The sequence below is a fragment of the Saccostrea echinata genome, unplaced genomic scaffold (genome assembly GCF_033153115.1).
Source record: "Saccostrea echinata isolate AGI-Se365-2 ecotype Australia unplaced genomic scaffold, CSIRO_AGI_Sech_v1 ptg000009l, whole genome shotgun sequence".
Lineage (NCBI taxonomy): Eukaryota > Metazoa > Mollusca > Bivalvia > Ostreida > Ostreidae > Saccostrea > Saccostrea echinata.
Genome location: NW_026889758.1, coordinates 42,402,426 through 42,416,109, shown reverse-complemented (window position 1 = coordinate 42,416,109; position 13,684 = coordinate 42,402,426). Strand labels below are relative to the sequence as shown.

The window sequence follows — 13,684 nt, the reverse complement described above, 5'->3', positions numbered from 1 at the left end:
TTTTGTAAAGGAAATGAAATAAAACTTGTTTACTTGTGTTTTTATGTTTATACATGTATAATTTCTCAGTTTGATACACAATTTATAATTTAAGAAGCACTGATTGGAGTTTTTATTAGTTTTAAAGTTTGCCTGCGGCATGGAGGACGCCTGCCGAGAAAATCAAACGCCCGCGGTGTTGTCCCTTTAATTTCTTATTACAGTATTTGATATATTACCTTTATAAAGTATTTGGTTAACATTTGACCAAAATTTAATTCAATTTTTTTTAAAATATGTATTTGATTTATTTATAGTGTTTGATACGAGAGTTTGTAGAATTAAAGCCGGGAGACAATCGTAACTGCTGTGTGAAGACCACGGACGTGTTTTTCTTTCTAAGACTTTCTTTCTCTCCTTTTTAATAATAATTTTAGGTATTTGATTTCATATTTGTTTACAAAATTTACAAAGGCTCAAGCTAGCACATGTGCAGTAAAAACTTTACGTTTTACGGGTAGTTGTTTTGAATCAGAATCTGAAATATTCCATGTTCAACTTTTTAAACATCAATGTATAAAATTTATAATTATTATTTCAGGTTATATATGCAACAAAATCATAAAAGCAAATTTATACAAAATGTTACGGGTAAGAGAAATGTTATAACTTAAGCTATAAACTTCCTACACATCCATGTATACGTTAAGCAGAGAAGGAAAAAAAAAACGAAATTGTATTTGACATTTCAAATATATATAACGTCAAAGAACAGCTTGTAAAGTAAATTTTACTGAAAGTATGATGTGTATATATATACCATGTATGCAACATTTGGAAATAAACCAAACTTACTAATTTTCAAAATATAAACACGTTTAACTTATTTTTCATCTTAACGTTTCAAAGTTAGACAATTTCTTCGTCTATATGCAAAGTACATGTACTCGATGGCTTAAGAAAAATGATGAAAGTAATCGATTTTATTCATTTATTTTAATTAGAAAAAAATTATTCCCACGAAAGTCCCAAATATTCCCGCTATATATTGTTGTACTATCAAAATTGTTAATTTGTCTACAATGATATGGATGTCTGAATTTATGTTTACTGTGTATACACAGACTACAAATCTCAATGAAACTCAATTATCGATCTTCTTATATACCCGACCAGTGCGTAATATTATATGTGGTGTTACATAGTTAGGTACATGACAAACTTTAAATAATACTGTAAATAAATACTAAATAGTATTTAATTTGCAAATATTAAATTTTTCATGCTACGTGAACGTTGTAAAAGTGTTTAAAAGACATTCTACATTGACTACGTTAACAGGTCAACTTAAATTTCAAATTTCCACCTTGCCACATTAAATAGATAAAGCTATGATGAAATTTAAAATGTTTTTAAAAACATTATTTGAAACGATATCAAATGAAATATGTTGTTTATACCATTTAATGCTTTTTTTTTAAAGTATGGTATTTTTTTTTTAATTTAGGGCCAATGTTCTCGCAACATTTGTAAAATATGTTTATTTACAATGTTTTGGAAACTTTAAAAATGTTTTCGTAACATTTCCAGGGAAGAATCTTACAGATACTATGCCAAAACCTTTTGGAAAAAAAAAAATATTTGAAACCGTTTGGGAAAAGGTAGACAACATCAAGATCAAAACATTTTGAAAACCTTTATATTTTGTTGAACTATTGTTTGATTCTGAATTATTTCATTTACCAATAAACAAACGATATTTTTTCCATATTTTTAGATTTTTATTTTCTTAAAATAATTTCAAAAGAAACCACACAATCTTTTTACTTCCCATTACCGGCGGCGTCTTTATACATGTACGTAACACCTCCCTATGTACAGAGTATCCATGGTATCAGTTGGGATATGTGTACCTGATCCCAGTTGTTGTTTTAACATATATTCGACGGTAGCTGGAGATCACTTGAATATTTTAAAATATCTATCATCAACCTGAGAAGATTAAATTTTGGAACCCACCCCCCCCCCCCCCATCACCACACACACACAAAAAAATAACTAATAAAAAAAATGATAAAAAAATAAAAAGAAATAAAAATGAATATTGTAAAGATTTATTCTTCTTCGTCTGTTATGAAAAAAACCCCATCAAAGTATATCTTTATGACAATTTTTATTATATATATACATAAAAATTAAAATTCGGATTTAGCTTGAAATATTACGTACTATGTGTAATTAGATTAATATGCTATATCACCATAATAAAATAATTTGTTTAGATCCCGAAAAAAATTAACTCAAGTCCCGAATCGTCTTGTTGCTAGTCCCGAAACGTCGTATTAATCAGGTCCCGAAACGTCGTGGTCCCGAAACATCGTGCACCCATATCAGTAACCATTGCGTCTTGTCTTGGAAGGGAAGCGCGAGTGCTCGAATCAGGAAAAAATGTTGAAATTGATATTTGTTTTGTTCACATTGCTGTTTTTCCAAATAGAATGTAAGCCAATAAAAGTGACGGAAGAAAACTGGTCAGATGTTCTTGAAGGTGAATGGATGTTAGAATTGTAAGTAGATACGACAATTTACAACTTAACACGTCATCTATCAAATATTTTTAAGGACACCACAGAAACAACCAGTGATAAAAAAGTTGTTTGAGATGATTTCAAAGGTAACTTTATCATAAACAGGGGTATTTCTATTTTAATTTTAAAAAATACTCAATTTACATGAAATGAACTTAATAACTACTAATCCGAGATTCCTCTGACTCTAACCCCTGCTTTTATATTTTGACATCTGCAGGGGAGAGTCAGAGCGGAGGCCATATTGAAAAGTGGGAATTCAGCGACACCAGCTGGTGTCGCGACTCTGCCTACCTTTTACAACTTTATTTCGCGGATCTAACTTCCGAGACGCGGGAATTCAGTAAAGGGATGATTCTTCTACAACTTAATCATCACTAATACGATGCTATCGCCATTTAAACGGCCCTAACACCGACAAATGAAGCATCACTTGAATAAGGTCACCTCCTCGCCATTCAATTTCTTTGCGCATGACGTCAGCACACAAATACACAAAATTCCAATCGATTTCAAATTAACACGTGGTCAAAACACGTGTGGAGTTTTCGCAAAAAACATGAGGGTGCGGTGAAAAAGCACAGAAAACAACAGAATGATGTTACATTTATTTACTGATAAGGAAAACAACTGTCGAAAGTGGCCTCTATGCTCATATGAGAAAAAAATTATCAGCATCACCACACATGATTTGTCCATGTGATAGTTTGTTTGTGTATTTGTGTGCTGACGTCATGCGCAAAGAAATTGAATGGCGAGGAGGCGACCTAATTCAAGTGATGCTTAATTTGTCGGTGTTAGGGCCGTTTAAATGGCGATAGCATCGTATTAGTGATGATAAAGTTGTAAAAGAATCATTCCTTTACTGAGTTCTCGCGTCTCGGAAGTTAGATCCGTGAAATAAAGTTGTAAAAGGTAGGCAGAGTCGCGACACCAGCTGGTGTCGCTGAATTCCCACTTTTCAATATGGCCTCTGCTCTGACTCTCCCCTGCAGATGTCAAAATATAAAAGCAGGGGTTAGAGTCAGAGGAATCAAATAACTACATGAAAATTCTTAAAATTCAATACCAACAACATTCTTCATAACATCACATCAGATGTCTGTGTTTGTAAACATGGGCACGAGCTCTGTTATTGTTAATGTTTATGTTTTACCTGTTGTGCTCAAGTTGAAAACTCTGCTCAGACACTTCACTGCATGAACACGAGCTGATAAAAGAAGTTTCTAATCACACTTTTATGATACATATGTATATTGGTCTGAAATACTCTAGTATTAAACATGTAAGTCATGATTTGATACCTAAAATTTTTTAAAAAATTAACTTCAGATCTGTGTCCAAGTCCCTTTATTGCCTTTGATAATCACCTTGGCTAATCAATGTTGCAATAAAAAAAACTCTTTAATATGTAGACAGTGGAACCGTTAGGGCGAGCACAGATATACATTACTGGATATCTATTCAGTGTTAACTAAGATCCGCCTCTTCAATCGGCACAAGACATTTGGAACATCAAGACTGTGACATCCCATGACGTTGCATGCTAGTTGTACTATCAAAAGGTCTGAAAAGGGCCAATTTTAACAAAGAATGTTTAATTTACTATTTATCTGCAATATCCACTAAATCAAGGTGAGTTCATTATTTTGGTGAACTTCTGTTGTTACTGCAAGAACAAAGTTAGCAATGAGATTGGTGTTGCATTGTGGGTCCAAGGGTAACTGTGAAAAATAATTCATTTGGATCAATGTGCTAAGTCTGAATTTTCTCTTCGCTCAGGCATTGCTTTAAAAGCTTGCAGTGTCGAGTAGCACTTTGCACAACTCACTGCACTCCTTATAACTGTATAGTACAGTTGTTTTACCAGCTTTGAATAATTATTTAAAATCTAAGTTGTTTGTCAAAGACCTGCAGATTTAAATGAAGCATCAACAAATTTTAATCTTCCAGAGAAACTTTTATTTAATAAGTTTACATGAGTAGTCATTTTCCCAGTTGCAAATAATTTGATGAGTTTCGAATACATTAGCTGTTCCTATGCAGAATGAGACTAGATTAAAAAAATTTGTCTCATACATCAACTATTGACATGCCTTTGAAAAGTTAAAAGAAATGTTACCAAGTAAGCTAATGGTTTTTCTGATGGATAAAGAGAATTAGCGATTAAGACTACAACGAACAAAACAAATATATGCATGTAATAGTGTTTATTATATACCCAAGTGTGTATCACTCAATTTTACTGTAGATTTCGTACAATCACTTGACGGTGTGATCCGACTTTCTGGATCACCACACTGTGGTTTTCTGAATCCATATCACCCCTCTCTGAAATTGATGACGTAGTACACAGAAATGTGATGTTATTTTTCATCAAAAAATTCCTTGACAAAATGCTTTGTTTAATAGGAAAATCTGATATAATTGATCTCAAAAGTTTTTTTAAAACTATATTTTGCTAGTTGTAAGGGAGGTGTATAATAAATTTATCATTATAACAGTAACTTGATCCGAAGAGCCGTATCACGTCTCGTTGACAGGCGCGGATCATCAGATCAAACTCAACGCTTAGCGTCTCGTTTGATCTGACCATCCGTGCCTGTCAACTCGACGTGATACGACTCTTCGGATCAAGTTACTGTTATAATAATGTATATTTATTATGGGTATTTGGAACTGGTAAAATGACAGCATGAAAATATTCTGATATCTTCCAGTGAATTACTTATTGGTTTTTGTTAGAATACATACATGTATCCTGCTTACTTTTGGTAGCTGAAATGTTCAAACGTGAAAAATTAAGGTGTTGACAGACAATTTTCTACAGAAAAATGTGTTACAGTGATCTGGATTATTGCATTTTAGATAGTGGTGTTCCAATCATCAATTATAATCGAAAATCAGTTGATTGCTGGCATAATCCAAGCGCTCGATTACAAAATTTTTATTCTGATTAATCGGGTTATTTATTTTATTTAAGAAGTGTAATAGTTTTTAAGCCGAATATTCCAGCCGTGACTTGTCTATTAACTTATTTGTGTTTCGTAATGGAGCAGACGAACAAACATTGTATTTATACCCGGGTAACACAGCTCATTTCCGGGTATGGACGTACTTTGGATCCTACAAAATGAAACAGCTGGACTAGATAGAACATTCTATCGTTAAAATGATATTGTCGTAAGGACTAGGGCTTGTCCCGAGACACAGTTAGATTAGTTTAACTACAGCTGGACCACCACAGAAAGTAGTTATTCACCTATTATTACCATTTAAAAAACTAAATTGACAGACTTTTTAAATGTCCGATTATAATTGATAATTAGTTAGTTACAGTAGTCCGATCATCAATTGTGAAATTCTTACCGATTCCCATCACTAATTTTAGAGTAGATCAACTTTCTCAAGTACAATATCGAATACAAGTTGACTGCAAAAAATCAAACATTACAGAATTTAAATAAGCATAAATAAGCTTTCATTTATTTTTACACTTTAAAATTTATTAATTATCAGCTCTGACTGCATGTCTTAAATTGATTAATTGGAACTGGTCAAAATAAGTTTATGTTCTTTTTGTGCACTCTGACTTTACTATTTGAACAATTTTAAAATTCTTTAAAAAGGAATTGAAAAAAAATATTAAATAAATTTTTTTCAGTTGGTAATGATCGAGTCCCTATACCAGACTCAAATTCTCTGCTGGATTGACAGCCCTTTGGACCTAGAACAGCCATCAGTATTTTTTATGTTTTGTAGATCTTTCTATGTATTTCTTTCTTTACTTTTTAGTATGGCTCCATGGTGTCCTGCATGTAGAGGATTTGTAGAAACATGGGACAAATTTTCTGACTGGAGTAAAGATTTGGAAATAAATGTAGGAGTTGTTGATGTGACAGAAAATCCAGGTAAGTTTAGATGTATTGATGTAGTTTACAGTACATGTATTACAAAACATAAAAAACAATAGGACCAGATTAGCTCTTTTTGAGAACAAAAAGGGGATTCCATGTTATTACCAAGTAAGTAAGAAATCTAAGGACTATTTGCTAGCTTTTACTGTTACAATAACTTAAAAAAAAACTAAATCATTCATTTTAGATTTCATTTGTGATTTTTTTAAAGGGGGTGGTGGTAATATGGGTGTCTCATGGGCTCTGTGTTTTATGAGCTTCTTAGACACAGTGTTGTGAATACATGTACTGATATCTGTTCAATATTGCAAATCCAGGAATGAAATTTGAAGTTTGTTTAACTCCTTGTCATTAGTTTATTTTTAGTCCATGACATTGGAAGACATGTAAGATCTGTTAAATTTATTTGAGGAAATTATATTTTCAATGGAGGAAAAATAACAATCATTTACAGGTTTACTTGGAAGATTTTTGACTGCTGCTTTGCCTTCAATTTATCAGTAAGTCTGGGTAACACTTGCACTAGATCTACTTATATTATTTTATATCTTTTATTTCACTGCTTTGATTAAAATGGCATGTTTATTGATGGAGAAGTTGGTTTTTAGAGAGATGGAAATAGTTGATTAGCATATGTTTTAGGTTTTAGTAGCTGAGTACACTTTACATACCATGCTGTTCTTTTGATAAACATGTCAGTAAAGCATTTCCAACCCTTGTTTATTGAAAGCCTTTTTAAACACAATGTAACTGTAGAAGGTAGGGTTTGACACTAACAGAGGCCTGCTAGCCCGGGACAACTGAAAATTGAGGTCGGGGTACCAAACAAGTCATCAAACTTGTCCTACGGGGCTACTGAAATTTTAAATACCAAATACTTACTTAGGAGCAATTGAAAAGGTTAATTAAAATGTGAAAGTTTCGATTTTGTTAGTGAGGTTTAAGGAATAATGTTGAATCATCATTATCACTTAGGTCAAACTGTTGACTATTATTGCCTGACATTGTTTTGGTCCACCATATCAATTTTTATCATGCAAGTGTTTGAAACTCCCGAAAATACTTGTAAGCAATGCTATGAGGTAGACAATGAACTAACTTTGAAAAAGGGTGGTTTAAGAAGTAAATGTAGAATCTGTCAACAAGAAAAAAAAGTCTTCATTTACATTTAAAAAGTGACATAATTTTGCCCTGAGATATAGCCAGAATGCAGAATTTGGCATATTTTTTTTTAAATTTTCCTGTGGAGGCTCCTCATAACCTCTCCTGCAGGAGGGGAATCCCCATCCCACACCTACCCCTCCAGTCGTTTCGCAACTCAGCCTACAGCCTTTGGCTGCTGGACAACTAATTCATGAACAGGGCTAGTAAGACTTATAAATTGCTAGGTCTGTGGGCTAATATGCTTTAAAAGTTAGTGTCGACCCCTGGGAGATGTTGTATATGTATGTCTTCTTAAAATAAAATAAATCACTAAATTTTAATTGGATTATTAAAAAAAATGTAAATGTTCGAGGCCTATGAAGTACATGGTTAAGTTTAGAAAGGCTTTCAGTTTACCAGTACATTGCATTGCTATATTCACACTTTGACCTTTGCCCTCTATATTTTAGGTCTCAGTGGGAGATTCCTGATCTCTGCCCTTCCATCTTTATACCAGTAAGTGTCAATACGTAGAGAAAATACTGAGATAACTGATCTCTGCCCTTCCATCTTTATACCAGTAAGTGTCAATACATAACTGATCTCAGCCCTTCCATCTTTATACCAGTAAGTTTCAATACATAGAGAAAATACTGTATAAAAGTACTGTAGAGATTGAAATTATTAATTCACTGAACGGTTACTATTTGAATTTACTCTCAGGGCTCACCCTCTGACTATATGTAATCATTATGGTAAATAAAGGTAAAATGAACTCATCTTAATGTTAAAAAGAATTATTTCTGCTAAACCTTCACTGCTATAAAATGTGAAAACCTTAACTTTACCAAAATGAGGGCAAAGGTCAATTTTATATGCACCATATACTTTCTTCTACAAGTAGGCATTTTTAAAGTGTGGTTGTAACTGGTCTATTAGGAAAAAAGGTAAATAGATTATGCTTAACTGACAGCTGATTCAGATGTGAATTATTTACTACATTAATATGATTACTGAACCTGTCACTGTTTACTGTGTTGGTAATCATGTTTCAACAGAAAATTATTTATTAATGATATTCATTACTCATTGCTGTAAGACTAGAAGTCAGGGAAAAAAATGCTTACTATCTACAACACTTTTATATAAGTGATTGAATAAAAATGCATCCTTAATATTAATACATGTATCTAAAATTTAGTGATAAAAGTATGTTGAAAATTTTTAGTCATTGCTGAAATCAGTAATATTTCAAATTCAAAGAAAATTTTTACAAGTCTTTTTTTTCTACTAAAATAAATCAAGAAAAAAAAAATCAGTACATGTAATGAATTAAAAAAAAAAAAATTAACTGTTCTGCATGCCAAGTTCACATTAAAAAACCCAACTCTGATTCTTTAGCATTAAGAATGGAGAGTTTCGCCAGTACAAGGGAGGAAGGAAGGAGTCAGAACTGATCAGCTTTGTAGATGACCAGAAATGGCAGGAAGTGGACCCTATTCCATGGTATTTCTCTCCAGCCTCCATCCAGTAAGATCAATGTCAGATAATCTTATACAGTCACTCACAATAAAATGAAAATTTTATGGGCATTTTTTAATGAAATTAAAATTTCAAATGTTTTATAATTTATATATATTACTCAGAAGAGGAGAGAAAGTGACAAAAGACAAACATTTTATCATCTAAAATTAAATATCAACTTAACAATGTTATTATTTTTCCAAATAAATTTATATGAATATAAAGTGGTGTTCTGAATTTAATGATACCTTTCTTACTTTCAGAATGGCAGCATTGGGACAGTTCTTTAAAGCTGCTATGGCAGTCAGGGTAAAAATCTATTAAAAAAGTTATTCACACTTGCCTAAAAGATAGTTTTCGATAGGCCTGAATTTAGCAAGAGTTATTTCCCTTTGGCCGCTGTGTTGGAGGTCCAACTACCGAATTTTCTTCTTTGAGCAACCAATTTTATACTCGTATGGCAGAAATATAAGGGCAAAAATTTTTAAAATACCAAAATTATGAATTAAAGGAAGCTTGTGTTAATATAAATTCGTAAGAAAAATTGTGTTATCTTCACCCAATTCCCCAATATGACAAGTTTAAATTGGTTGAATAATGAAGGAAATCAGGCTTGTATACCTCCAATATGGCGACCAAGGGGAAATAACTCTTGCTTAAATCGTGTCTATCGAAAACTATCTATAAAGAAGTTATGCATAAATAATGTATAATCTATAAAAGCAATATACATATACATGTTTTAACACACATACAAAATCCTCTGACAGCTATGGTTGAGATGCATTTAAATTTAAAGGGTAACAAATTTATCCCATTTTTGTTTGAGTTTTGTTAATTTTTAATTGATTGTTCTACTATCTCTTAACAGGACATTTACAATTCTATGACCAAGGATTATGGGATACCAGAGTGGGCCTGCTATGTCATCTTTGCCATAGCAACTATCCTTGCAGGGTTGATTCTTGGATTGGTCAGTATTATCGTCTTCTTTTTTATTTTTATGTTTCTTTTGATACAAACAGGACACAGGAAGGCTATTTCTTTTTCCATCTGTCTGTTGTTTGTCATTCCAGCCATGTGACACATCTTTTCTTACTTCAGTGGATAAAAACTATCAACAGATGAAAAGCTTGCACATTTTTCAAGTATTTAACTAGGGCTGGGTATCGGCTAGGAATTTCGTATTGTGATATACTGCGATATTTTTAACTGTATTGCGATATGTATTGCAATATTTTCAATAACAGTTAAAATGACCTTTTCTTATTTTATTAACCTCCATTTATAAGCAGAGTGTATATTACTATTATAAATAAAACAAGGAAAAAAAAGTTCTTGTTGATGTCACTACAGTTTTGAATTGAAATGCAACCATACAACAGCAACCTTAGTGTTTGGCATGATTGAAAACGTTTCTGTCATCTTAAATTTCATATTTTACTTTAGAAATCCCAAGCCCAAGAATTTTTCCGGTATATTGGTTCTGAGAAAACATATCACAATACAATATTTTTTGTCAACAACTCGCAACATACCAGAATATTGATATTATTGTGCACCCCTATATTTAACATATCTTGTATATAAATTTCCTGCTAGAAAGATTATAAAAACTTTATTGGTTTTTACTTTCAGATGATTGTACTGTGTTGTGATATGATGCTGCCATCCAAATATGTCCCTTCACCAACAGAAAAACCTCAACCTAGGCCACAGGGGGTCACCTTACAAAAGGTACCGCTTTAATCAGCAAGTTATCTCTAATCTGAGAGAGGAGGAATAAGTATATACACATATATTGATCTCTAATCTGAGAGAGGAGGAATAAGTATATACACATATATTGATGAAGCAAATCTGATTGTGATGCCATTTCCTCAAAGACAAATTTAAAATCATGTAGCTTCTTTTTATTTTTGCTGTTTACTGGCATAGGGGTAATTTATCTTACCAATTCCATAAGGAGCACCATATTTATCTACCAATGGTTATCAGATTTCATACTTGTTTGTAACAAGAATAGGAATATGGAAACTAAAATTTGTAGCAAGATGATAAGATAAATCTATCATATCAAGGGTAAGAAAATTTTACTTCCCAATGCCATACAGTGAAATTGCAAAATTTCAAGGGGGGGGGGGGGGGGGGGAGTAGTAATATTCCTTGTTTTGGTGGTATGAAGAGATCCATGAATTTCTGTCCGCCACAAAATGTAACATTTCAAAAATATAACAACTTAACACTTCATCAGGAAATCACATCCCTAGGACCTTATAATTTTTCTTCAAACCACGAAAATTTGACCCCACAAAATAAGTAGTTTTACAATATCAGTTTGTGGTACATGTATTTATATCCAAAAAATAGGTTTAGTCTATAGAAACATTATTTTCTTCAGTTACTAATGTATATGGAAGTACTTGATGTATAACATACCCATTAGAACAGTTTAAATTCAGACACCAAATTCTTGTGTATTAATATGAATCATGATTATAGCTTTACTCAGAGGATCGTGTGTTTCATACAGTTTTGGAAATTCCCAGAAATAATTTATATAGATAAATTCACTATCACTTTCATTCAGTTTTTAATTTTGGATAAAATTTCTTCTATATTAAACCTTATTCCTGTTGTCCTATTGTTGTTTTATAGGAGGATGAAGATGCTGATGGAGAGGAATCAGAAACAGACATTATTGATAACTCAAAACCAGCTGATAAAGATGGCGATACCAAACCAAGGAAAAGGAGGGTTAAAAAGGCAGACTAATTTTATAGACATGTATGTGAAAGTCCTGTGGGGGATAAAATATTTTCAAAATGGTGTAAATGCAATGCAAATTAAAAAGAGTGTTAAATTTTCCAAATACATTCATCCCTGTTGAAGAATGTGTGGCTAAATTTTGTATGAATTTTATTATGGTTGGTTTTTGAGTGTATTTAAGTTTTAATCAGAGAAATGATTTTATATGCTTGGTCCCAATTTTTGTTTGTTTTATACATGCTGAGTGAATATGATGTATTCTTATGCTGGATTTAACATTTGTACATGTATGTAGAAAATATAACTGAATGTCTACAAGACTCCAAGTCAGAACGTGCCAATAATGAACCTAAAATTTTATTATTTAGAGAATGTGGTGTTTAAACAAGCACTGCTTTTTAAGCATGATATGTAGCATTGTAAACAAAAACATCTTTTAAGTTATTATTTCTAGTGACCTAGTTTGACAAGTACTGCATTTTTTATGATCTGAACATAAGGTGTGTGGAGTTTAATATGTGTATAGTAATAAACTTATTGTTCTTATACATTTATATTCCTCAGTTTTACTATGAAGAGTACTTATGTAGATAAGTGTTTAAATCTGATGGTTAAACCTGTAAATCAATAACAATAATGTGTTGATTCTTTTACTCTATGAGGTGAGTAAATGAATTGTTAAGTTTTATAACTTTACAGCCATTACCGTAGAGTAGTCAATATGTATGTGAGTTTTTTTTTGTATGAATGCTAAATGAATATGACTGTGATTTTGGTAGAGGTATAAATGTTGTAATTTGATACACTAGTGTAAGATATTTACCCACCTGTCTATTCTTTATGTATATGTTATTATTTTTTTTTTTTTTTAGTTTTTGTAATTTAAAAAAAATATGAGCAAAAGAAACTTTATAGTCCATTAAGATATTCAAAAGAAACTTTATAGTCCATTAAGATATTCAATGTTTTAGATTCAGAAATTTGTATCTATTTTTTTGTTTCTTCTCCCAACTAATCTGATCCTGGGATCATGAAACTTTTAAGTTTAAATGAGTAAATGCCAACAATTGGTAAAAATTTTACAGATACTTAAGCCTAAGTCTGTTTCATGATCATGGGACCAGGTGTTTCAAACTTTTGAATATTTTTAACAGTTCTCTTAAAATTTTAAGCTTTTAAATCCTGTTCTAAGATCAGGTTATTTTTACCCCACTTTATATTACAGAGAAACCAAATAGCTTAAACGAAGCAAAAACATGTGCTATTTGTTCTACCAGTTTAAACCTTTTACTGGAAGTAAACATTAAGTATTTTAAAAGCTGTTTTAATTTTTCAGGGAGTATTAAGGAAATACATAGCCATCAGATTGCTTTTATTGTGTTCTATGCAAGTTTTAATAAAAGAAATTATATGTTTACATGATTTTGAAGTTAAATACTTTGAAAAACTACTGAGTCAGAAATATAAAGATATTAGATTTGAACAGCCTTTAATTTTCATGATTCAAGATTAAAAAGGAGGTTTCTTCAATAACTGAGAATGATATTTATTGCCATCAAACCATTTTCTTCAATAGGAAGAGTGACGACCTAATATATTAAAGATCTGATAAAACTGAAGAAAATAAATTGAGATGAATTTTTTTCCCTATGTTTCTTGGCTTGAAACAGAAACCATTATAAAAAAAATCAAAAACCATTTATTTTTTTTATATTTGTTAAGAAATAATTTAAAGAACTTTATACGGAAAAGGCCTATCCCTTT

At 31.7% G+C, this 13,684-nt stretch overlaps 1 protein-coding gene across 2 annotated transcripts; it reads left to right on the top strand.

Moving 5' to 3' along the window:
- Nucleotides 1–2,394: 2,394 nt before the first annotated feature.
- Nucleotides 2,395–13,337, top strand: LOC133182422 (thioredoxin-related transmembrane protein 1-like). Of its 2 annotated transcripts, none has more exons than XM_061317266.1 (8): nucleotides 2,395–2,546; nucleotides 6,363–6,478; nucleotides 8,098–8,143; nucleotides 9,029–9,157; nucleotides 9,415–9,460; nucleotides 10,023–10,124; nucleotides 10,790–10,888; nucleotides 11,810–13,337. In XM_061317266.1, the coding sequence occupies exons 1-8, from the start codon at nucleotides 2,428–2,430 to the stop codon at nucleotides 11,924–11,926; spliced, it is 774 nt and encodes a 257-aa protein (XP_061173250.1). In that variant the 5' UTR covers nucleotides 2,395–2,427; the 3' UTR covers nucleotides 11,927–13,337. The 2 variants fall into 2 exon arrangements, with proteins under 2 accessions (XP_061173250.1, XP_061173251.1); XM_061317267.1 differs by lacking the exon at nucleotides 8,098–8,143 and adding an exon at nucleotides 6,939–6,984.
- The last annotated feature ends 347 nt before the right edge of the window (nucleotides 13,338–13,684 follow it).